General features: G+C 37.7%; 1 protein-coding gene across 1 annotated transcript; it reads right to left on the bottom strand.

Moving 5' to 3' along the window:
• Positions 1 to 16,262: 16,262 nt before the first annotated feature.
• Dmac1 (distal membrane arm assembly complex 1) lies at positions 16,263 to 18,866 on the bottom strand. Its single transcript, XM_032902636.1, has 2 exons — positions 18,555 to 18,866; positions 16,263 to 18,321 (listed from the first exon to the last, which is right to left on the bottom strand). Exons 1-2 carry the CDS (start codon positions 18,823 to 18,825, stop codon positions 18,257 to 18,259), a joined length of 336 nt encoding a protein of 111 aa, XP_032758527.1. The 5' UTR covers positions 18,826 to 18,866; the 3' UTR covers positions 16,263 to 18,256.
• Positions 18,867 to 23,615: the final 4,749 nt, after the last annotated feature.

Genomic DNA, 23,615 nt, shown 5'->3' with positions numbered 1-23,615 from the left:
GGATCTCAGCTCTCACCTACTTCTCCAGCACCATGCCTGTCTGCTGTCATGCTCCTTACCATGTTCCTGGACTAACTCTCTGGAACAGTGAGCCACAAATTAAATTCTTTCTTTTTAAGTTGCCTTCATCATGCTGTCTTTTTACAGCAACAGCAATTAAATTAAACAGTCACCTAGAGGACATTGTAACTGGATAACCTAGTTCAAATTCTGGTACCACCAGTAAGTATTACTACCTCAAGCAATACTTAACTCCTCTGAGCAGTTGTTTCTTCCACTGCAAACTGGTGATAAAAACAATCCTAAATTACAAGGGTTATGGTGACAGCTATATAAAATAACTTATTAAATCTATAATATAAAGCCTCTACAAAATAAGCCATAATAACTATGATGGTAATTAGTTTACTTTTATAGCCATACTTAAATATGAATGTTGTTTTGTACTGCATCTACGTACTGTGTTTATGCTAAATCATAAAGTGAATGTGTGTGTGTGTGTGTGTGTGTGTGTGTGTGTGTGTTTGTATCTTTTGATTCTCCCTCTGATATCAGCATAGGACATGGATTTAAGGCCAGTGGGGAGATAGTGGTTGATATACATTAATCAAACTCAGGTAATGGACAGAACTATAAAATATTTGAGTATTATCAGCAGATATTACTTTTTAGTAATTATAATTTTTATACTCATAAACATAGCAGTTCTCATCTTAAATTATCTAAGACTTCTAACTCTTAACTGAGACATCATTTGTTTAATATGTAATCAAGATAATGAAATACTACAATGTGAATGTGTCACATCAGCATTTCCTGTTGAAATATAGTTATTATTAAGGTTGAATTTAGACATCCTGCCCTTGGAGAAATTATTACACCCGAAGGACTTTCTTCACACATGAATTGGTTAATGCATTATAAAAGGGCTAGAGGCAATAGATTCCAATCCTCTACTACAAAACTGTATAATACTCTGTTTCTTTTGACATGTCATGACACATTATTTTTCTCTGACTTGAATATCCATGTAGGGTTTTTTCCCTATTTGGTAAGCAACACTGTCATTAGAGTCTCTAGGTTCCCACATTTATAGCCCAGTTGTAAAGAACATCTCCTTGTAGTTGTAGCTACCAATTCCAAGTCATATGATCACTCTAGACTATGGCTCTTAGAATGGTACGTGCTTTAAATTGGCAGGCTGGTTGATAAGCCCTCTGAGGTGACAATAGTGATGAATATTAATAGATTTAACAGTATTAATATTAACAGTATTTGATATGTACTTGTATTATCACCACTAGCACACACAGAGAAGCAAAATAAATTTGGAAAGAAATATGCAAGGAGAAGAGATATTAAAGCCACCAGAGTCTGCTATAAATAACTAGAAGATGTAATAAAAAATAATCTGCAAAGTAAAATTTAAAAAATTGTTTAATGCTTAGAACAATGGTATTTCCTGATTGTATGTATACAATACTTTAATTGTGACATTATGAAGGACAGAACATTTTCATTCTGTAACTAGAGGAATCAAATGGATGTCACTTGTGAAGAAGACCTATTTTTTCTTATTACCGGAAGATTGACAGTACAGAAACTAATTTTCATAAGAACTCAAATATTAGTTTCCAGTTCCCGGAGAAGTTACTTTTAAAGCAGTAGTTTAAAGCAGGTTCACAGGAATTGGCCAAGAGCTATGGTACAGAAGACAAACGGAGACATCTCAATCCTGATCTCTGGCTTGGACTTAATCTGACCAGGAGGGATCCTTCCTTATTCCCCTGTCAGACAAAAATCTCTGTTAATAAAAAAAAAAACCTATTTTAGAAAACTAATATCAGAAAATTACTGAATTTATGTGTTTTGCATGTGTACTTTTGTGCATGTTCACACATTCATTATACAAACATTTGTTTGGTACCTAATATATCATCTCATGGGTTAAATCAATGAGAAAAATTGTAATCTTCTCAGAGCTAAACATCTAGACTATAACTGTAACACGTTAGGGGTATTTTAAGTTCAGAAAATAACCTGCATAAATTCTGCTAACATTTAAAAAAAGTTTAAAAAGACCCTATGAAGTTCAGGGTAATGACAAAAACTATGTCACAAGTGGACATTGCAAATGCAAAAGTATAGCATCTTCTACTCTCACAAAATCACAAATCACTACTTGGTTTCTTAGCCTCAAAGAGAAGTAAACTTCAGATGACTTCCTCTAAAGTTTTCAGCGAGAAGGAAAACACAACCTGATGCCTTCCAGCACTAATTCTCATCACCTTATACTTTCTTTAACAACAAGAGCATTTCTATAAGGTTAAAGAGCTTTGATGAAAAACTGTGACAGCAATGCAGCAGCTGATGCGCATGTAAGTCACTGATCATGGTCTATGTGCTTTTCCCAATAGGACTACCTAGGACTATCCACAGTGTCCCATGAGCAAACCTTACTTGAATGAAAAAGTTATATGCTTTCATCTATGTCATGTGTACTAAAATTAGAATAAAAAAAAATCCTAAAGCAGAATTTCCTAGAGTGTGGTACCGAGAAGGTCTCTCGCATTAAGATTATATGGAGAACTTGTTTAAAATTCATGGTTTTGGATCTCACTACCGATCCACGGAGTGTGAATCTGTGAACTCAGGAGTCATGGATGAAGCTTTGGTGCACTGTATTTTAGAACATTAGGTTGACAAAGTAGTGAGTGAGTAGCCTCTGGGTGACTTGTATGCATTTCTGACTTTCTATGAAGAGGCATTAAAAATAAACTTCATAGGAAAAAATGAAAGCAACCACTATGGATATAGCTTATCTGGTAGACTATATAACTGGCATGCATGAAGCCATGAGTATAATTCTCACCACCAGGTAAACCAGTTCAGTGGCATACACCAATAATTCTAACACTTGGGCTGCAATACAGTCAACCAGAGGGTAGATTCTGTCAATAAACCTCAGTTTCTCTAGATGAATTCAGCAGTTCTAGATGAGGTTCTTGTATGGCTTGATATTCAGTCTTATAGTACAACTGTTTTAACACCATCATTTGATTTCCACACCTTTGTGCAGCCCCACTACTGAGAAAGACGGATATAAAGAGCACCGTGGTTTTCTAGTTCCAGCTTTCCCAAATTCCGCAGTCCACTTTTATGCTTCAAGTTCTAACAAGGACAGTCTATCTCTGTGTGCCTTTCTATCTCTGTACTCTGACTGTTTTTCTGTCTCCTCTTTCCCCTCTAACACATGAAACCCCACACACACACACACCCCACACACCACACAAATTATAATCACATATCCTAAAATGACACTCTTAATCTTCCTGATGTACCTCCTGAGTTCTGGAATAACAGCTGTGGTACAACCTATGGAGCTTACCAAGGACTGCATTTGTATCTGTGTCTGAAGGTTTAAACAGATCCACTTTTTACCATTGCTTCCTTGCTACAGACTGAAGCAATTCTGTTCTTGTTTTCTAGCATCTTCCTATTCAGAGAAATGAGTATTGTACTTCTTGATTATATTGAGAACATTGTGAAAAATGCTCATTGAAACAATGCAATCATTTTTTTTTCTTATAATGGTTTTCCAACATCAAAGTTTTTCTTTAGGAATAAAATCCCTAAATTCCTTTTCTAGAATTGGGGAAAAACAAAATTTTATCACCAAATTTGAATTTCACTAATATAAGTTATTTAAGTTTGTACTAGTTACTTTTAATTTAGAGTGGCTATTTCTTAACTGACTTGTTAACTATTACTTCTTTGTTTTATATATATTAAATAACCCCAGCACTTTTAATAGATTTTCAAATGGATTTTGTTAACATAGTAAGATTAAAAAAAATAGAAAGCAAAATAACCAAGATTTAAGTGAATGTTTCATGTCTCATAGTCTGGACAGTTTGGGGCTCATTTCTAGTGGGCTAGTGAGGACGCCCTCAGCATTCACAAGTAACTCAAGACATTGATAGTGCTTACAGTATGAGGTACACATCGCAGCCACGTTTAAAATGAAAATGTAAAGAAAACAACTACAACTAATTGGTGGAGTCCATTAGAATAAAGAATGAGAAACAGAAATGCCAAAGTTTCCTTGAGGTTTCCTTCCTAAAACTAACTTCCCTCTAAATCTCTCTCCTATGTGCATGCCCCTTTGCATGGTTTTATATGGAGTAACTACAGATACAGCAGCATATGTAGAAGCAGAAGTGAAATCAGGGCTTTGGTATTCTGAGTAAATTGCTCTCCACTATATGAGTGAAAGAGAACAGACTGCAGCAGGATAAGAGCATCGTAAATAACTTTAAGTGTGCAATAGCACAAAACATTGATTTGAATGACCTGGAAACTTGGCATTAGCCCAAGCAATCATTCCCTAAGCAGGATTTATAGCCTGCATTGTCAAAAGTAGTCCAAATGAACATTCAGATGTTACTCTTCTCAATTAAAAACGACCACTGGATTATTCTGTGATAAAAAGCAACCCTCCCTTTTTTCTGTAAACTTAGTACTTCCCAATGGTATTAGGAAACAATTTATCTTTCCTGTTTATTTAAATACTGATTGACTCTTCTCTGAAGGTATATGTGCAGATTTATTTGTAAAGTATCTGAGAACTATGTTACACACTTATCAAATATCAAAAAATCAAACACAAAACTTCCATATTATCTTCAGACAGAGATAGTATGCATACTCATCTAAAATAATTCATGGGATTTATTTGATGTTGTCAAAGGAATTAAAATGGTTTAGGAGTTTTCTCCTACCCTTTCATTCTGGGTTAGGTGGCAACACTAAGTTTCACATTTAAAACATAAAACAAAGAAACAAACAAAAAATCTCCACATGTTTATGTCATAGCTTCATATTATCTGGATAAATGCCAAGGAGCACATCAGTGTTAGTGATGAGCCTTTATGTAAGGACTTCAGAGCATATGGCTTCATTCCACCTGAGGTTATGGTTTGGGACTGTAATGGGTTTGCCAGGCACATCGGCTTGCACAATTTGACCTTGCTGGATTTTCTTTTTGCATTTGTAATGGCATATCTCATAAATATGAGGTGTAAACTAAGCTTTACTTTAGGCTATGCAGATGCCAGTCAAGGGCCAATATAAGCTTTTCATTTGCTGCATGTACCCCTTAGTGAAGCTTTCAGCTAATGTGTAAAATTTAAGTCTATACAAGCTTTAATGATCTAAGAAATAGACAGAAAATTCAGGCTTCTAAACAATGGGTTCTGTTTTTAACCAGTCTCCCGACTTTTCTCTGAAAAGTATTACACAAACTAGCCACATTTATGTCTTTTCTACTGTATTACGTTAATTGTGATTATGTAAACATGTCTTTCTTCAAATTTTTATTCTTTTCCAGGGATTAGATACATTCTATAATCCGGATAGCAAAGGGGGAAATTTGGTAGTGTACAACAAATGATGAGAAGCATGAGAACTCATTAGGCAAAGAGATTATTCCATCATTACAAAAGTCATTATGGCAGTAATCCTCCAACTGCTGGACCCTAAGTAGACCTCTTTCAAACACAGTTTACTAAATATCTTTAAACTTATCCTAGAGACTAGAGAAAATGAAGAAAGTCCAATGGAAAGAAAGGCAAAGGAGTTAAACTGAGCACCACCATAGAGGAGATTGAGAATCCTACTCAGAGAATAGAAGTGAGGGCAACCCAGAGATGTGAGATGTTACCCCAAACTCCTGACTGTCCAGATGCTTATTTTACAGAAATATTTCAGTTTGAGAAGCACCTGCCAGAGAAATGCTTAAAAGTGGACCACACTACTCTTTTGGTCTTGCAACAACTTGAAAGTCAACAGAGTCTTTTTAAACTGTAGAAGAAAAACCATCAACTAGATAAGATGTTCCTATTAAAGTTTAAATATAGTGAAAGAGAATATTGGTGGGAGTTCCCTTGTAGACTTTGACTCTATATTAGAAATTGGTTTGGTGTCCCAAGAAAATTACAAGATAATCCAAAGTTTCTCAATGAAGAAAATATTTTACTTCTGAAGAAGGGTAAGAGTATCAGTCACATCAAAATAAGAAGGTAAGTACACTAAAGGTGCCACTAGGTTTTGATTCCTAGCACAGGAGGGTCACTCTAAGTCACTATAGGCCAGCTGCACATTCAGAATACTATAGCTGACAAGCAAAGTTTAACTGTTCACATGAGGATGTTACCTTATATGTATTTTGGTTTCAAGAAATGCTGACCTTGGAGGAATTTCAATTTCTGACAAGCAACTTTAATTTTTTAAAAGTGTTTTGTCTTAGCTATGTCTTCAATATGAAAAGATCACATATATGTTTTTTACATTTTCCACAACCTGGAAAAACTGAACTATAAAGATGTCAGGATCAACTGATGTCAAGAACACAAAATGTCTTTACAGAGTTAATAAAATGTCACCAGATTGTACCTAGAACATATCATATCCTTCTGCCCCCAAATGGGGCATGCCATATGACTTCAGTTTTAATAAAAATGGGCTGGAGTCTATTTCTCTGAACATTAAGGGCTCAGGGTAGAATAGGCGTGGAAAGAACTGTTGTGTTTCAAGTCAAAGATCAGGGGACATGGACATAGAGTCACGGTAGAACAATATCCAGAATAGTAGGAATGGAAAGGTAGAATGGATGTCTTACGATAAGCCAAGACATTCAAAGCTAAAAGGATTGTTTAATAGAAAGAAAGCATTAAGAGATCACTATGGTTGTTTGAGGGTTAGTATCATAGTGGTGATTTTTGAGACACTAAACTGCTTACAACGGAGAAAGGGTACCTGGAAATACACAGGACATCTTGGCTCAGGATTACACAGTGACCCCTCCAGAAGGTAGCTGTACAAACTTATATTGCATGCTTCTGAGAAGGTGAAACTAAATGAGAGAAGGAAGCAGTACTGGAAGTGTGTTATGCAGTTTCACAGAACCACATTCTCTCCTTTCTTACTTGATCTATATATAAAAGCTGTGAGACTTGAGCGAGAGGGCCACTCTTCTTTCTCAGATGAGGTCTGGTGAAGACAGCACTGAACCCAGAGTTTTATTTAGAGCTCATACTAAGGCAAAGCATGTCAGTCCTGCGATCAACTTAGAGAAATAAGCACAAGCATCACAGGAAGCCAAAGCTGCTGTCAATCGCCCTCCTCCCCCTCAGCTGAGGATATATTTAAACCAAGTAATAATGAAACACACTGGCAGCTGGCACTTTTACAGTGCCAACTTGAACCCCCTCACAAGAAAACTTTTTTTCTAGACAGAGTTTTAAATTCTTTCTTAAATTTTTCATTTGTTGTTTATTTTAAAGTTGCATTTCTAAGTAAAACATTGGAATGGGATGAACAAAATTGCTAACAAAACATGACTTGGACAATTTACAGCTTTTAAAAATTTCAAACTTCTGTTACTCAGGCATATACAAAGCTTTCAATTCACAGACATATGGACCACACTTCTTCATATGGTTGACTCTGTATCTTCACGCAATCAACAAGGGCAGAGGTAGTATCCTATCTATTGGCCTTCTTCTATATCACAAAATATACATTATTCCCCCAATAAAGTCTGGTGGGTACATTCTTTCATACTTCACAAGTTAGAAAGCCAAGACTCAAATAACTAACTTGCTTAGGGAAAGGTGGCTCTCACTGGCCAATTCCTGCCATACAGCTTTTTGCCTCTGTTGCTACAGTTCCTCTAATCTTCTGAAAACAGATGATATGCTCCCCTCCATGAATTCATTTTGTATGTTTGTTTGTGATAGATTTTATTCAGCTTTAGGAAAAGGAAGCCTAATCTGATTGCCATTTAGAACAAACACACCTCTTTATTTCTTTGAAAACCAATGTAAAAAAGAACATGCCACATGACGTCAGATGTTTTGAGTTCATGTGATCGCATCTGTGGCAGCTATGGTAGCCATCCAATCCCTGAGACATCTGAAATTACTCTCCTGTTTTCACCTGTTGTATGATAACTATGCTTAAATGTGGGTATTATATGGTAAAGAGCATAAGTAAACAAAGAAGTAAGAAAAATGGTTGGCATGCACTTTATCATCTAAAAAGGAATGCTGCCCTAAATTCAGTAACAGTGTAAATTCTATAAAGATTTTCATTACCTTGTCTTCTCACTTCTAAAAGCATTCTAGGGAAAAAGGAAGAACTAGATTTGGGAGCAGAAGCTGCAGGGCACCTGCTTTCACTAATATATGAGTGCTGCTGAACCCACGGGTGCTGCCAACATGTGCCAATGTGTCTCAGCTTGCTCCCTCAGTAACAGGTGTTTGCAGGCTGGCAAATTGGAGAGTGAGCTTCTCCCTCCCGATTTACCTGTCTTTCACTTGTCAAGGGTTTTGACAGGCATTTTGCAGTTCTCTGTCATACATTTCTAAGCATGGCTTCACAATACACTGCTTAAAGCAACCCAAGTCAAAGAACTCTGAGAATGCCATCTCTGGATTTTTATTTGATGGCATGCCTGAGGCGTTGGTAGCCCTTCCCCTGAGCACATGTCCCCTTCACTCACACTTCCGGTGCCTGGACATTAAATTCAAAAATTCGTCCACTGGAAATTAGACTTTGATGTTGATTCAGTGTTCATCTTTGATTTTCATCCCCATTTAATGATTAAATCATTCCCTTCTTTGTTCCCACAAATCATATGTATAAAAAATTCTTTTCTACATCACTGTTGTATTTTAGTCTGTGTTTCTAACTTTTACCCTTTTGGACGGGCCACCAAACGACAATCCAATATACTAGAGGGCCTTTTGTTGAGAAGTAAATTTATACATATAAAACATTTTATAAATTACCTCATTCTTTGATAATTTCACATGTGTGTAATATATTCTTGTCTCTACTCATTGCTTCTTCCTTTCTTCTTCTTTCCTCCTCTGACACCCATTCATCCCACCATGTCATCCTATTTTCATGCCTTTTATTTTGCTCTCATTTTATTTCTGTAACCACATTTTAAACCGGGTCATAGTTTGAACACAAGTATGAAGAAATCCACTGGAGCAAGAGTACCCCACCTGTACCTACATCACTTCAAACAGTGACTTTCTTTTCTGCAATTGCAATCAACTATGGTTAGCTTCCTCCATGTCAGAATGTTTATGGTTCAGACACGTGTGGGCCAGAGAGAGAGATCTATAGCTGCTGTGAGTGCATGAATGCTTTTCTGGCATTCTTTCATTAAACCAGTATTTTACAGCCCTCCTTCCCAATCACATGGCTTCCATACTGTCTTCTTCTGCTTCTTTCCCAATGATCCGTAGGCTTGGCAGAGGTGGGTGATACAGGTAAATTGCTTAAGACAGAGCACTCAGCACTGACTTGTTCACAGTGTTTTGACAAATCAAGAATGTCTACATCAATTACCATTCACTTCAAAGAGAAACCAAGAACAGCATTAGGGCCACAGGAAACTTTTAATGAGGGTACTTAGCCAAAGAACCAGATGAACCAGGCAACAAGGCACTCATGGCTTGCCCTCACTGAAGTATCCAGAGTGTGTGTGTGTGTGTGTGTGTGTGTGTGTGTGTGTGTGTGTGTGTGTGTGTGTGTGTCTGTGTCTGTGTGTGTGTGTGTGTGTGTGTGTGTGTGTGTGTGTGTGTGTTTCATGAATTGCTCGCAAAAGCAAGACAAGCAAAATGCTTGATCAACAAAGAAATATCCTCATTAGAGACTGGTTGGCCCTAGCTAATAGGAAACATTTCCTTTCTTATGATATGAACATTTGCACTAACTTAAATTTCAGTTTGTTTATGTGTGAGCCAAAGATGTTTGAGTTGTCTTAGTCAAATAGCATTATAATAAAGCATTTTAACATTGGAATTTAATAGTTGCTAACAAATATGTAATGGAATAAATGGTAATAAAATGTATTTTTATACTTGGAGATGGTTGTTTCCTTCAAGTGAGTGATGTTGAATTTCTCCTAATTTTTGGATGTGTTCTGCAAGTAGTAGCCATCATAATGATAAAGTCAATCTTGTGTTGTGCTTTACATCCAACCACACATTACTGTTAAAACACCTATAGGTAATACCACACATCTCCATCACAAGCAAGAATCTATATTTTCTCTGGTCTGCTGTTTCTACTCACTGACAGCATATTTTTCTTCATTGACACTTGCTGTTATTCTAGACAGTGCTTGCATAACATAAAATATTTAAATTAATTTGCATCACTAAGCTAAGCTATTATTATACAATGTGAAACTGAAGAAAGTACTCCTTGGAAATAGAAAGGGTACCCTACAGACATGCCTGTATCGATGTGCAAATGTATACTTCCAACTTCTCATATTGATGAATGCGTGGGAGCATCTGCAGGCATGGAACATATAGTCATGTTTGATTGGTAAACCTTAATCAGACCAAGAATTATTATTAGTTGGTTGGCCAAGTGCACTACTGAGTTCCAGTAAAGCACCGGTGCATGTAGTTGCAGGGTAACCAGTGTGGGTGATAGGTCAACAGTTTCTTGTTTTTCATTGCAGTTTTCATTGATCTCTGGAGTGCTAATTGGCAGATTTGTGTCTCATGTTTCTCCCAGCTCCACTTGTCTCTACAACCGAGGATTAGATCTTGTTGTTGTTGTTCTTGTTGTTGTTGTTGATGTTGTTGTTGTTGTTTTTAAACAAATATTACAGGGGCAAAGAATCAGTGTTGAAAAGGAAATCAAGCAATTGCATCATCTGATGATCTAACTTTAATTGGATAAAATTTATTTTCTAAAATTGTATCTGACTTTCCCAAGAACGTATTAAAGAAGAATGGTCTGTGGCTTCAGTCAGATGATCCTTTCAACATATTATGTTGAGTGAAGTGCAATGTTCAAAGATAGGTCAGGATCAGCTACAGATAAAAGCTAACTGAACAACAGATATGTAGGCTTCCCTCTCAGGACTTCTGATTTAGTTCTCAATGTGGCCAAGTCTGAGGATTTCTACTTCCCATGAAGTTCTGTCTGAGGTAGTTCTGCCACTTGAGAACCATGGACATATACTAAAATTACCAAAAGAAACAAGCAATTTCTCTCTGTTTTCGCTCAGCTGTTCAGTCCTTCATGTACTTACTCAAAATACTTATTAAACAGAACCCTCTTTCCTGACAAGCTGAGAGTGGCAAACTCTAAGTCAGTCATTTTCTCCAGGATTTCACAGTAAATGGGGAGGAGCAGATGTGTTACCAGGCAACAGTTTCAATGACATGATAAAAATCAATAAAAAGTCAATGGTTGGATACGAGTATTCATAAAGGTAAGAGAGAAGACTCTTTAGAGGATGTTTCAAAACAGAGGTTTGGCATTTGATTGAGGTATTGAAGGACAAGAAAGACTAAATTCTATTGTAAAAAAATAAGCAATGCAAAAGGATTCAGAGGGCTCCCCTTTTGTAAGAAATAGTAGTGTCTAAAAGAAAAGTCAGTAAACAGAAGCTGCTGAAGATAAACAGATACTGTGTCCATAAATGAAAGGCATTTCCCACTCTGCCAGTGTCTGTGAAATACTGGTCTTTTTAATTTTTTGGTAATTGTATACATGGTCTATTTAATTTTTTGCTAATTGTATACGTGTATACAATAAAATAAGGTATATATGTCTCATTTTGCCTTTTCAACAGCCATGTCTCTCCAACATCTCTCCTCTCAACCTCATATTTTTTGTTTTTGATAACCCACTAGGAACAGTTAAAATTGCCCATACGTTTATGGGCGTGGTGCCACCCCCTGGAGCATAAGAAACCCACTAGTGGTCACAGCCTCAATAAAAAAGTTACCCCGCTTCCAGCAATTACCACTGCTAATAGCTCCTCAGTAAGGGGCCTAATTGGCTCTGCAGTTCTGAGGCTGTGGAAGCTTAGTGTATCACCATGTGAGAGTGCAGCTGCTGAGGAGGACTGTTATCTTACAGCCGAAGAACAACATGATAGAAGAAAAAAATCTTATCATTTCTTTTGAGAAAACATTCTGCAATGACACCAGTAGGCCCCACTGGTGACCAATCCTAGCACACAGACCTTTAGTGGACATCGAAGATCCAAATTATAGTAGATGCTAAGAAACCCATCATGTCAACACCATCACTTAGCACCTCAGGCAAGTTGAGGTATCACTTGAGAAGTTCCTTGGACATAGAGTTTCATACTCCAGGACTCGGTGATGATCTCATCTGTAAGAGGATAAACTGATTCAGCTCCTGGAAGCATTGGCATAACACTTTGCAAAAGGAAAGAATTGTAACATTTTTAATTTTTATTTTATAGAGTAAAGGTTGATATAGAAAGTAGTGGGGCCAGACGGCTGTGTGACTAAGGAAACCAGTCCAGAACAATTGTGATGTTCAAACCACAAAGATCTTGTCCTGAGACCAGCAGGAGTTAAGAATATTCCCTGCTTGCTTTGGGTAGGCAATGACTGCATGACAGTGCATTTCATCTGTACAACCCTCAGCTCTGCCACCCTTGAGGTAGTCATGAAGCCTGGTGGGTAACTATAGATTTAACTTCCTTGTTTCCTGTAAGGATATGTCTAGCAAGCACCTTAAATTCCTCTTCATGCAAGTGAATCATTCCCAGTACCTCAGTACCAGCCAATAATGTACACTTACTTTGAAAATTTCCTTGTCCCTGTTTCATTGAAAACCATCTGGAGAAGTTTTTTTTCTCCCTAGCACTCAAGCCAGCCATCATCCTGTGAACCCACCTGCCTGGATAAGTTTCATTCCTTCCAGCCCTGCCTGGTGTGCAACTGTGCCTGGACACCCCAGGGCAGAAGCAGATCCGGGCTGGGAGAAAGGAGGAAAAAAGCAGTTATCTAAGAGCCAGGCATGGTGTAATCACCAGTATTCTAAACATACAAGATAATCAAATATGACACTGTCCAAACATGCTGTCACTGTCACTACATTCTGATACTTAGCATGGATAACAGATTTGATCTAGCATGCCCTCTATTACTGGTAGGTAGGAGGGTAGCTCCTCAGGGACTGTTTTATAGGCCTCCCATAAAGAACAAAAAAGAAGGTCTGCTCACAACCCTGAAGAAGCATGGATGATTGAATGAGCTGATGGCTTCAAAAACAGGATGTGAAGAACAAGGTAATGGGAGAGAAAGTCAGCTAAATCAGAACAGTTTCAGGGATAACATGTACAAAAAGGTATTACTCTTTCAGGCAGCCATTTTTTTCAATTTGAGTATTTTAATTCCTACATAGATTCCTGCATCTAATACACTTAGTTTTATGACAGACTGAATTTAGAGTAAAATGCCTTCCAAGAATATATCTCTACCTCGAAGATATCTACCCTGAGTTAGCACAGTAGGGGAGAGGATTATAACCTCCATACCTTCTAAAATTGGTCCTGTTGTTTCTCAACATGGTCTACTTTTCATTTTTAAAGGGTGTGTTCCTGCTTCAGTACTTGTTCTAATTATATCCCTGACTTTTTTTATCTACTGTTGGGTTCTGATTATACTGTTCCTAGCCTAGAGATCTCTATGAAACATTGATTTATGATAAAAAAAATTATTTCTGATTCCCTGTATTCATTTTCTGTTGCTGTGGAACAAACTACCACAAACTTAGCAAATTGAAACTGTTGGTGCTGGAAAGATGGCTCAGCTATTAAAAGCACTGGGCACTCTTAAACAGACCCAGGTTTGATTCATAGCACCCACCTCGTGGTTCACAGCCATCTGAAACTCCAGTTCCTCATGACATGATTCCTTCTTTTGGCCTCTGTAGGCATCAGACAAACATGATGCACAGATGTATACACAAGCAAAATAACCATACACATTTAAGAAATAATCGATTTTGACAGTTTTGCAGGAAGTCTCACTAAACCAGGACTAGGATTTTGGCTGAGCTGTGGTTGATTCTCAAGAGGTCCTCTTCCAAGTTGACTGTTGGTGATAGGCACTCCCTTTACTGTTTTGATGAACTGACTTTCATCCCCAGCACCTGAAGGGAGCAGAGCACAGACCCAAAGCCCAACATTAGGCAGAGCTCAGTAAATCCCATGGGAGAGAGGAAAGATTGTAGGAACCAGAGAGGTAAAGCATACCAGAACATGGCCCACAGAATCAACTAAGCATATTTTATAAAGCTCACAGAGATTAAAGCAACAATCATGTAGCCTGTATGGGTCTGAACTGAGTTCTCTGCATGCTATGGTTGTATAGCTTGGTGTTCTTGTGGGACTCCCAATAGTAGGAGTAGGGCAAATCTCTCTCTCTTTTGCCTGCTTTTCCTCCTCCTGGCTTGCCTAGTGCCTAATCTTACTGTAATTTGTTTTGTCATATTTGGTTGATATCCTGGGGAGGCCTGCTCTTTTCTGAAGGGAAATGGAGGAGTGTATTGACCGTGAAGAGCAGGGAAGGGTGGTAAGCATGGAGGGAGGGATACTATGGCTGGTATATAATGTATGAGACAAGAATCAATAAATACTACTTACAAGAAAGAAATGTTAAAGTTGTTCTTATTACATTTGCATGGTGATTTGTGATCTCAGTATTTGAGGCAGCTTGAATTTGAAAGGTGTGTAGATTGCTCCACCACTCAGTCATTGTACATCTCTTTCTAACCCACCCCGCTCCCAGCCTGCTTATTCTGAAACACAATATTGAAATTACTACAATAACCCTAAGAACTTTTTAACTGTCAAGTTTAAGAGTCGCACAACTTGCACGTTAATGATAAGCAATGCCCAATCTTAATGAAGAAAGCCACGATAGTCAGAATTAGATCAACTCACCAAAAATTGTAAATGCAACAGAAAAGTTCTTAAAGGGAAAGAAAGTGACACTACTGTGAACTTAATGAAGTAAAACAGCTTTGTGGCTGATGTGAAAAATGTTTTATCATTCGGATAGATGACCAAGCCAGCCACATTTCTCTAAAACACAACCTAAGCCAGAGCAAGTCCTTACCCCTCTCTTCAAGTCAATGAACCCTGATGGATGAACAAGTTCCAGAAGGAAAAATTGAAGTTAGGAGACCATGGTTTAGTGAAAGTCATAACCATAATATAAAAGTGCAAAGTGAAGTAGCAAGTGCTGGTGTAGTGCAAAAGCAGGTTCCTAAAACCTAACTAGGGTAGATGATGACAAGAGCTGCACAAAACAATGCACTCTCTATATATCCTTATATTGAAAAATGATGCTATCTAGTATGTTCATAGCTGAAGAGAGGACAATGCCCACTTTCATTCGATATATGCTTATATCAAAAAAAAAAAATGACACTATCTAATATGTTCATGGCTGGAGAGGAGACGATGCCCACATTTAAGGCTTGAAAGCTTGAAAGCACAGGCTGATTTTCATTAGGGGTTGATAAACCTGGCAATTTCAGAGTGAAAGCGATACTCAATTTATGAACATTGCAGTGCTACACCTACTCCTATAAACAAAACACACCTGGATAACAGCACATCTGTTTGTATCACAGCTTATTAGATATTTTAAGTTCACTGTTAAGGTCTACTGACAGGAGTTCACAACATACGGGGTAACCTATGAACTCTGATAAAGATGCATAATTTTATTTACAGCTATAGATGTTACAGGAATTCCTCTGATGGATCTCAGCAAAGTAAACTGAAAACAATTCATAGTTTCTAAACACCATTAAGAATTTTGTGACTCATGAGGCCAAAATATCGACATTAATTTGAGTGTACAGGAAATTTCCTTTCTCTTCTTTGTGACTTTCAAGATTTCAATAGCAAGAGTAAATGAATATATGTTGAAAATAGCAAATAATATTCAAAGCAGAACTTGTGATCTCATGATAAAATTTTTAATGGATGAAGAGTCTCTGTAACTGACCAAAGAGGTTTCCTCAAGATGGGGGAAATTACTAATAGAAATTACTAATTAGTAAGTACTAATAAAGACATATGAACTTGGTTGAAATGTCAGTAATTGAAACTCTTACAAAACTTAGTTGATGAAACAACTGTAGGGTTTGTGAGAATAATTTCCAATCTTAAAGTTGTCTTCTGGGTGAAAAAGGAATCAAACAGCATTGGAGCAGAGAAATATTTGATGTAAAGACCCATCAAATTCCTAAACTTCGCTTTCATTTTGAAAAAATGCCACAGTCAGACAGCTTTCAATAAAAAACACTCTAGGCAGTTAGCAATCAGCACTAGGGCTGAAGACCCTTCTAAGGAAAATAAATAAAAAACAAAACCCCTAAACACATGATGAATATAACCATTTTTATTAGTAGCATTGTAGACTAAGGTATATATGTTATTTTCAAATTTACTTATCTCAATAATGGTTTCTACTGCTGTGACAAAACATGACAATCAACTTGTGGAGAAAAGGGTTTATTTGGTTTACAGACTACAGCCCATCATCAGTAAATCAAAGTATGAACTCAGGCAGGGACCTGAAAGCAGGAACTGAATCCCTAACCTTGGAGAATGTTGCTGTGTTGCTTCCCTTAGTTTGCTCAGCCTGCTTTTTAATACTGTTCAGGACTACCTGTGAGGGGTGGTACTATCCACAGTGGGCTGGCCCTTCCCACAGAATCATTAATCAAGAAAATGCCCCAGATTTACCTCTAGGCAATCTACAGGGGGACTTTTTTTTTTTTTTTTTTTTAAATTGAGGTTCTTCTTCCCAAAAAACTCTACCCTCAGGTTGAAAAACAAAACCACAAATAGATAAATGAATAAAAGGTACCATTATAATCAGTTTTTAGATGCACCCAGAAACAACCAAAAAAGCCAAAACCTAAAACTCACTTCATTATTTTGTTAACACTACCACCTACACTTATGCAAGTAATCCTAACTAAATCCAGTCTCATAAAAACAAAACAAAAACAACAAAAATCCCACAAAAAAAAAGACAAGAGGGGAATGTGTTGAAAGGAAGTAGTAATATAGTAATGCAGTCAGAAGAATAACAGGAGAGGTACAATCAAAATAATTCACATTCATCTGTAGAACTAAAAAAAAATCACTAAGTATTTTCTCTCTTGGTGATACAAATATAGGCCAGATTAGACCCGATTAAAAGCAAGTAAGTGCAGGGCACTCCTCCCTGTGGGTTCTTTAGTCCCAAAGACCAGACTTTTAGGAGTTGCAGTCAGAGCTAAGGCAGTCAGGTTTTATAGACCTCAGGGGATGATGTGTCAGTCAGGAGCTGGGGCTGTGCCCATGTATGGCTACTGGGCACTTGAGTGGGATCACCGTGTCAGAAAGGCAGGTTGCACTGGCTGCCAGACACATACAACTGGGCCTTGGGTGCCATTCTTTGTCAGTTTTCCCAGTGCAGGCAGCGTTGGGGGAAGGAGGGCAGATGGGATTTCCCAGCATGTACAGGTTCCAGTGGAAAAATATAACTGCTTAAAACAGTACTCAAAACTTATTGATCGGTACTTAATTTAATAGTGCCTTTCTGCTTTGAAGAACCACTTAAACATACACTTGCAGAGAAGCCTAAGCACACCTTTCTCTTACAATTTTTAAGCCCTTATGAATCCATCCTAAATATCTATTAAAAAAGCCATCAACAGATTTCTTATGGAATTTTTCTCAAATATTTTGTCATTTACATCTTTAACTATGTATTAACATTTAATGTATAAAGAACTCCTGCCTTTTTGACAGTAACCCCGCTGTGAAGACAGAACTACGAAGAAAACCTCACTCCATCACTGAGCTGATCAGCCACCAAATCAAACCCAATAGCTAAGTCCAAGGCTTACAGATGAAATAACAAATCAGCAGCTCTCATTCAGTGATGGACTTGAAACTTTGGAAAGCATGAACAACTTCCATGTAATTATCAAGGTTAGGTTGCCAAGAGCTGTTGATATGATAAGAAAAATTAAAAGAACTACTTATTATTTTAAAAAAAATAGTTTATTTCATTATTGGTCTACCATTCATCCCATTTTAATATGTTCTCAAAACGTTATCTTTGAGTATAAATTGAACTACACATAACCTCCCTGGACAAGACAGAGAATCATGTTTTCTTCCAAGGGATTTATTTGTCCCTTTATAACCTGAGAGGATCCATGGCCAAAGAATGACAGCTCATATTTTCACGGTCTTCTTGGTATGTCCTATGGTTAAGCGCATCCTTGGCAGTGTGTGCAAAGAATATCCACCAACCCAATGCTTGTTCTGTCTGCCGCGCAGCCAGTGATAGGAGACAACAATGAACTGCTGGTATTTTCAAACATCTTGGTGGTCCTTCCCTTTGGGGTCTATCAGAACAATTACACCCCAACAGGCAATACCTGAAAAAAAGAAGAAAAATAACTTTTGTATATTACGTCTTAGTTTAGCCAGTGCATAAGTCCGAATAAGGCATTTTATTTAATCCTTGCATTGCTGAAAAAGATCGATCGATCCTTCGGTAACCTTTCTTACAGGCCAGTGAGGGGAAAGACGCCGCTGTCCCACTAACCACCCACCTGCACCCTCCCACGCCCTCCCCACTCCATCCTCTCCCCCACCCGCTCCCGCTCACTGATGCCGGTGACCATCTGCACCACGGTGCCTGGGCCAGGAGGGAATCCTTGCTTCAAGGGCCGCCTGGCAACAAAGTAGACGTAGGTACCCGCCCCTAAGAGCGTACAGCCAGACAGCACGCGACAACTCCAGCAGTTCTTTAACACGGGGTCCTGTGCGGAGGAGGCCGACACGGCGGCTTTCGCGGGTGGGTTTGAGGAAGAAGCTGTGAGCGCAGCTGTGGAGCCCTGAGCAGGAAACTCACTGTTACTCGAAAACGAGGAACCCATATCAAAAGAGGGCACAACCTTCCGATCATTCGCTTTGAAATGCTGTAAAATGCGGCCGGAAAGCAGCACGCTGACGTAAAAGCCGCGGCCCTTCTGGGAAATGTAGTTGAGGCCTGCTAAGGAGATGGGCGGAACAGGGCGGAGCTTCAGCTGCCTCAGAGCGTTTGAAAGATTTGTGTAACCCAGTTCAAAAGCAAGGTTGCTTCAGCCTGGTATTTTAGGAACCGTTTTAGACTACTTTCTAAAAGACTAGATTTCAGTCTCCTTAGAGGAAAAATATGGATCTCTAAGCTTCCCGACTAACACAAACTTAGGTCCTGGCATGAAGTCTAAGCAACGAAGATTACATTCCAAGTAATATATGTTCTTATCCAAGTGCTTACCTAGTGCAATTCTGTGTATTCTGCCGTTTCTCAACATACTAGTTTCCTAGTGAAAGCTAGATCAGTACAGGCTTAAAGTTTTTACACTGTACTTATTTTGAAAAATATATAGATATAATCAAGATGCTAAAAATGTGTTTGAATTACCTGGATAATTTCGATTTTTCTTTGTTTATTAAGAATGTGCTCTCATTTATGTCATATTTATGATTTTAGTTCTCATCAAACTCAGGTTAATGACTTGTTTTTACACTTTTGCATTTTTATTGGATATTTTCTTTATTTACATTTCAAGTGTTATCCTTTTTCTTCATTTCTAGTCCCCAAACTCCCTATCCCATTTCCACTTCCCCTGCTTCTATGAAGGTGCTCCCCCACCCACCCACCCATTCCCTTCTGCCTCCCTGCTCTGGCATTCCCCAACATCAGGACATTGAGCCTTCATATGACCAAGAGCCTCTCCTCCCACTGATGCCCGACAAGGCCATCCTCTGCTACATATGTGACTGGAGACTTGGGTTGCTCCATGTATACTCTTTGCTTTGTGGTTTAGGCCCTGGGAGCACTGGGTTGTCTGGATGGCTGATGTTGTTCTTCCTATGGGGTTGCAAACCCCTTCATCTAATTCAGTCCATTCTCTAACTCCTCTATTGGGGACACTTTTATATTTTTATCTTCTGAGAATGAACTTTAAAGGGCTGAGGAGTTGGTTCTGTCGTTAAAGTGTTTGCTCTGCAGTTAGGAAATGTAAGATATGTTTGGATGCTCAGAACCCACAGAATGTTGAGTGGGCACGGCAGGGCATCTATAATGCTACCAATCAGAACACAGAGCTGATCTACAAAAGCAGCTGTCTAACTATATTGGCCAAGATCTGGATTCAGGTGGAATGTTTGCCTTAGCCTATAACGTGGAAAGCATTAGAGAGAGACTATAGACAGTAATCCCCGGTATCCACGGGCACCTGAGACCACATACAAATCTGTACCCACACATGCAAACACATATACGTGCACACTACACAGGTGAAAAAAGAATGACTGCTTCTTTCTGAGTGCGTCTTTGCAAATCAACAGGTATCACCAACTCCTGTCTCATCAGGCTCTTCATTCCATCTGCTTCCAGTGAGCTATATATTTCTCCTGCTGGTTGGTCTTAGGAAGACATTGGAAAAAAATAAATTCTTAAGTAGCAGTTACCTCTAAACTGACACCTTCTCACCAGATGGGAGCTTCTAAAGACTCAGGAAATAAACAAAACATAGAAGGTTCAAAAAAAATAAATAAGGGGTTGGGGATTTAGCTCAGTGGTAGAGCGCTTGCCTAGCAAGCACAAGACCCTGGGTTCGGTCCCCAGCTCCGAAAAAAAGGAAAGAAAAATAAATAAATAAATCCACCATTTCCTAAAACAACACTCAACAGACCAACCCTAAGGTTATATTCGCAATAAAACATTGGCAGAGGAGACTGTGACCCACAGATTTGATCTCCAAATGAGGAAAGAGCCCCAGAGATTCAGCTTTCCTGAGTAATCCCTTTCAGCAACACAGTTACTTTTAGTCACCCATGCTTTGGAAAGCAACTAAGTAAATTTTCTGGTTCACTAAACTAAGCTTAGAATCATTTCAGTGTTAGTAGTTTGTCCATCAGGGCCCTGTCTGAGTACATGTTTGTTCTTGTCTTTTCAGAAAAAGCCATATGAGAAAATGTGTTTTAGAGTTCCGGTGGTTTCTTTCAGAGAAAATAGATGAAAATAGAGCAACAGGTTTCAAAAGATTTTCTCATTCTGGTTAGCATTTAAAATGTATCTGTTGAAGAGGATTTTAATATTTAACTTTCTCAAATATAATGTGAGATTTGTAAAGGTTGAGAAAGGAAAAATACAAAGACATGGATAAATGGGTCAAACAAAATTGTAAGAAAACTGGGATAACCTGATAAATATGGGCGTGTGTGTGTGTGTGTGTGTGTGTGTGTGTGTGTGTGTATTTGTGTAGATAGAGATAAATTGTGCATGTTTTCTGTAGATAACTACTTATATATTTATTCAAATGTCTCCATGTATTATATCATAGAAAAGCATATGTTAAAAATGTTTTGATTCTATACCTTTGTGCTGTATATCTACACACCAGCCATGAAACAGAGACTATTTCTTATAGCTGCTGGACCTCTCAATTCCTCATATGTAAAAATGAGTTTGGGACCAGGTGCTAACTTTCCTGACTGAAAAATCTTACTACTAAGAATCTCTCTTCAATTGACCTCTGGCTACATAATTTAACCAGATGATTCAACAGAATTTCATAAGAAATTCATGTTTTGTGCTGCTGCTTTTCATTCTGTCTTGTATACTACATTTAATTTTTCCTTTTCACATACATAGTGGCTAAGAAATGTTTAAATGATACATTCTTGAGTAAAAACCATATACATGCTAGCATTATGCATGATTATTATTTATGCATATGTAATATGTTAACTTAAAGGGAAAAAGCAAATAATAGAAAAAGAAACTTCAGTATCTAATTATTACAGTACATTGGACTTTATAGTGTGTACTTTGAAATTAGTTATTAATATTTTATGTTTAAGGTTAGCTTTTGTAGTTCATTCATTGAAGGACACACCATATATATATAATATATATATATATTACATTAATATATATATATATATATATATATATATATATATATAACAGAAAGGCACAACTGATCAGAATACATAGAACCAGTGACTGTTGTGCCTGAAATGATATATCTAAAACACAACCTCTATACTTAGGGCTTAAGGGGGCAGGAAAATTGAAAGAGCCGGAGGAAAAGGAAGTCTGCTGAAAAGTTGTGTTTTCTAAAGATGACAGGGAGGCTTCAGCATTATGATTGCCCAAACCAGACCTGGACAATGATACCAGTCAAAAGTCCAACTTTCATGGGGAAAACAATTTCGTCTTTACCCTAGAGGAACAGACACAGATAATTATTGATTTCAGACAGAAAGAGAATTAGTATTTCCTGGGGGAGAGCCTCCTACTTGCTTCTCCAATAGCAAGTGGTCAGCCGTATATAGATATAGTATGTATATAGATATACATACTAGGGTGTATATCTATATCCATACCCATATCCATATCCATATCTATATCTATATAGATATAGATATATTCTTGTATACGTAAGCGTATATATGTAACAATAAAGACAGACCATTAATTTAGGAGGGAACAGAGTGTATAACATGAGAGGTGTTGGAGGATGCAGAGGGAGGGGAAATTATGTAAATACTGTTCCCATGTATGAAAAGTTTAGAAATGTATGAAAAACAATGAGAAAAAATGTCTTTGTGCCCACTAATTTGTTCAAGTTGTTACTATGCTAAATAAACCTTAATATGAAGCAAAATATACTTTAACACACATTAAAATTACCAGATACTTTAATCTGTTTATTTAATGTAACTTTTATAAGATATATGTTTCCTATAATTGACTCAAATGCATGATTTTATACATTCTGTCCACAACATTTTACTCTGATATTGTTCTAAAATTTAATAGTGGCTTCTACAGAACTTAAACTTAAATTTCTTTCTTTTTTTATGTTTATGTTTTTTTATTGGATAGTTTATGTATTTACATTTCAAATGTTCCCCCTCTCCCATCCTCTCCCTGCTTCTATGAGGATGCTCTCCCTCCCGCCCACCCACCCTTACCTCAACACCCTAGCGTTCCCCACCACTGGGGAAATGAACTTTCACAAGACCAAGGGCTTCTTTCTCCTGCTATAGATGCCATGCAATGCCATCCTCTGCTACATACGCAGCTGGAGCCATGACTCCCCCCATGTGTACTCTTTGGGAGCTTTGGGGGTCTGGATGGTTGATATTGTTGTTCTTCCTTCCATGTCTTTAAACTTAAATTTCTTAAAACTGAAAGAAACACGTGGCAAATTGAGATAGACCAATATCATTGTGACTAGAAATTATTGGAAGGATAGAGATAGATTTTGAAATAAGTAAAAACTGAGAGTTTGAAAAATCCAGAGATATAGAAGCATATGAGGCTGTCATTAAAGGAGGAGTGTGTTTACTGAGAAAGAAGAAAAGGGGACTGAAGGCTGGTTTTACCTCAATTTTCGTTCATATTCATTTTTTTAGATAACCCTGCTCACTATGTTTCATTTGGTGTTATGAATCACAAAGCCATGTAAATTTTCCTATTAATATATGTAAAATATTCAAATGTATTAAGAAATCCATAATCCAAAGTACTCCTCATATACTTGTATACCTGCTGGCAAGATCCTCTTTTTCATAAGAAATAAGGGGTGTCAGTGTCTTGTGTATCTTTTCACTGATGTTTTAGATCTACACGTGTAGACTCTCCTATAATTTTAAGAGCCATTGT

Source organism: Rattus rattus, chromosome 1, assembly GCF_011064425.1.
Source record: "Rattus rattus isolate New Zealand chromosome 1, Rrattus_CSIRO_v1, whole genome shotgun sequence".
NCBI classification, from domain to species: Eukaryota; Metazoa; Chordata; class Mammalia; order Rodentia; family Muridae; genus Rattus; species Rattus rattus.
This window is presented reverse-complemented; position numbering and strand designations above follow the sequence as displayed.

Excerpts from the sequence above, each read along its gene's own strand:
- Dmac1 (XM_032902636.1), bottom strand. The coding sequence starts at position 18,825 with ATGGGTTCCTCGTTTTCGAGTAACAGTGAGTTTCCTGCTCAGGGCTCC. Across the intron at positions 18,322-18,554 it reads GCAGATGGTCACCGGCATCA|GTATTGCCTGTTGGGGTGTA; the intron begins GTGAGCGGGAGC and ends TCTTTTTTTCAG.